The 2575-nt window shown below is 42.8% G+C and overlaps 1 protein-coding gene across 1 annotated transcript in view; it reads left to right on the top strand.

Annotated features, from left to right (window-relative positions):
* The window catches only part of LOC101856323 (putative bifunctional UDP-N-acetylglucosamine transferase and deubiquitinase ALG13), a 14304-nt gene that overhangs the window by 1391 nt on the left and 10338 nt on the right, over positions 1–2575 (top strand). The window contains exons 2-3 of the mRNA XM_035968372.1: positions 82–165; positions 1061–1111. Of these exons, the coding sequence (XP_035824265.1) occupies positions 82–165; positions 1061–1111 (135 nt within the window). The remainder of the gene's footprint in view (positions 1–81; positions 166–1060; positions 1112–2575) is intronic.

Raw genomic sequence — 2575 nt, 5'->3', positions numbered from 1 at the left:
AGGCGTGAACGTAAGGTAGGGAGGAAAGTTGTTGTAGGCTACAGTAAAAAGTTGTCATTTCTTTTGGTTTTTTCCCCACAGCTGTTCTTCACTCAATGCCATCACAACAAGGTCAAGGATGCATGCCTCAACTACCTGTTGAGACATGAAGATGAATATCAGCCGGTGAGTAGTCATAAGATATAGATCTAGATCTAGATCTAGGCAAATATATTCTAAGGTTTTAAAAAACCCAATTGGGCCCAATTTATTCCGAACGTACTAGCTCTAGATCTAGATCTAGATTCCAGATCTATATGCACTATGCATTTTGCAAGTTTAGGTCACAAAATTGGGTAAACTATACGTCGAATCGATGGCTAGCGCATCTCCCCCCCCCCCCTTTTTTTAAAAACAGTAAAATAAAATAGTCATGATGCCTCAATTAGGCTTAGATGAATTGTGGTCCTGTAAATTGATTGTTTAAGTTTGACTCTATAGATGCATTATGTCCTTCATATCTAGATCTAGTAACTTTTAGTCACGTTAAGTTCTGTTAAATAATGGCAAGTTCACTCAGGTGCTAGCCCATATGAATGAAATGCATTGCAGATATGGAGTATGTACCTGTCTGCCTGCCTGCCTGCCTGCCTACCTGCCTACCTGCCTGTTTGTATGTCTGTCTGTCTGTCTCTCCCTCCCTCTCTCTCTCTCTCTCTCTCTCTCTCTCTCTCCCTCCCTCCCTCTCCCTCTCTCTCTCTCTCTCTCTCCCTCCCTCTCCTTCTCCCTTTCCTTCTCCCTCTCCCTCTCTCTCTCTCTCTCTCTCTCTCTCTCTCTCTCTCTCTCTCTCTCTCTCTCTCTGTGTTCCTTGCAATGACACTGACCAGCACTGATTCAATGTGGTCCTCTTTACTCAAACACACAAACCAACCAACCTTATGTTAGCATCATTCTTTGTTCTTTATATTGAGGTAATAGTTATAAAGGGCATAGAGCGCGCTGTTATTATTTTTATTATTGTTGTTGTTATTATTTTTATTATTGTTGTTGTTATTGTTATAAGAACACGTTATATCCTCAGTTTGTGGCCGAGGCCATTGATGAACGAGTTAATCGTGTCAAGGAAGGGAAGGTAAGCCAATAATGTTACACTTTGTCTTACTGACGTGTTCCTAGTCTTAGATAGGACATGTGTGTGGTTGGTGGGCACTCAGGTATGATGTTTTCCTTCTCTCCTATCAAACATCATCCTTATCTTCTGTACGAAGCGTCTCCTTTATTTCTTCCTGTATTACTATCTCTCGTAGCACCTGTAAACTTGGGCGCAACCCCCGGGGTGGTGCTACTGACTGAAGTGTCTTAGGCCATTTCCAAAGGGGGTGGGGGTGGGGGTGGGGGGCATTAACATCTCGAGTTCTTATGCACAGCAGAATTGTAATCGTAAATGGGCTGATTCATCAATGTCATGCTCATATCTGTGCCTGAACTGCAAGAGGGAACTGCTGCTATTTTTCCCCAAATCCTTACTATCGTCATTTTTCCTCAACTTCTTTTGTATATTTGTCACACTCTTGTGACCCGCTATTTCTGGGGCGCCTTGAAAGTCGAAGCAGACTTTGTGCTGTTGAAGCTAGAGAGGTGAGCAGAGTAAGTCTGATTCCCTGTCATGTAAGGACTGCTCTGTTGACATCCACCCCTTGGTGCTCTTATGACCTTATACAGTTGCGAGCGCCGTAAAACCTCTATTAAAACTAAAAAACTAAACTTCGGCGCCTATAGACCTATGTGTTGCATGTACAATAAACTTTTGACTACAACTACTAAACACGTTTTACAAAATGCAGATGTTAGACATTATGGTCACTGGAGAGCATTGCTCCAAGATGTGGGTATTGTGTGGCCCTTTGGGTCTTGAAGGACGGTTTTATAGCAGTGTGTTCGATACCGTTCGATATACAGCTTTGCCTAATGCTGTAGACAGAGGAAGAAGATTGTCTAAGAACTACTGCCCCTCCCTTCAGCTTTTTTGACATCTTCATAGGAGAGACATGGTCAATACATTTAAAATCAAGGAAGGGTTTTCCTATTTTACGGGTGTACTGAGATACTTTCTTGTTGAAGGGAATTCTCTTAATTTTGAATTTTGTCCGGGTAGCGGCCGAACCCTACCTAACGAGGCTATTTGTTTTTATAAAGGTTTTCAGCCACTAAGGGTTCTTTAACGTGCTCACGGGCCCTCCGAGATGTTTATTCCTTATCTGAGAAGACTAGTTGTTCGATGTTACTTATTACCTTGATTACATTAAGATTAAGACGAAGGTATGGAGGAAAAGCAATGAGTGCTTCCCTTCGAGAATTTAATAAGAACCGGAAACTAAACACCCCCCTTCCCCAATCACACACACTTTTACTTGAAAATTTAACAAAGAGGGAAAAGGTACCCAGGGGAGAAGGAGACCGAAGAAGAAGAAGAAGAAGAAGAAGAAGAAGAAGAAGGAGAAGGAGGAGGAGAAGAAGAAGAAGAAGAAGAAGGAGGAGCAGGAGGAGGAGGAGGAGGAGGAGGAGGGGGGGGGAGGAGGAGGAGGAGGAGGAGGAT

This window comes from Aplysia californica, unplaced genomic scaffold, assembly GCF_000002075.1.
Source record: "Aplysia californica isolate F4 #8 unplaced genomic scaffold, AplCal3.0 scaffold00054, whole genome shotgun sequence".
NCBI lineage: Eukaryota > Metazoa > Mollusca > Gastropoda > Aplysiida > Aplysiidae > Aplysia > Aplysia californica.
The sequence above is the reverse complement of the archived record's forward strand: the minus strand, read 5'-3'. Positions and strand labels throughout refer to the sequence as shown.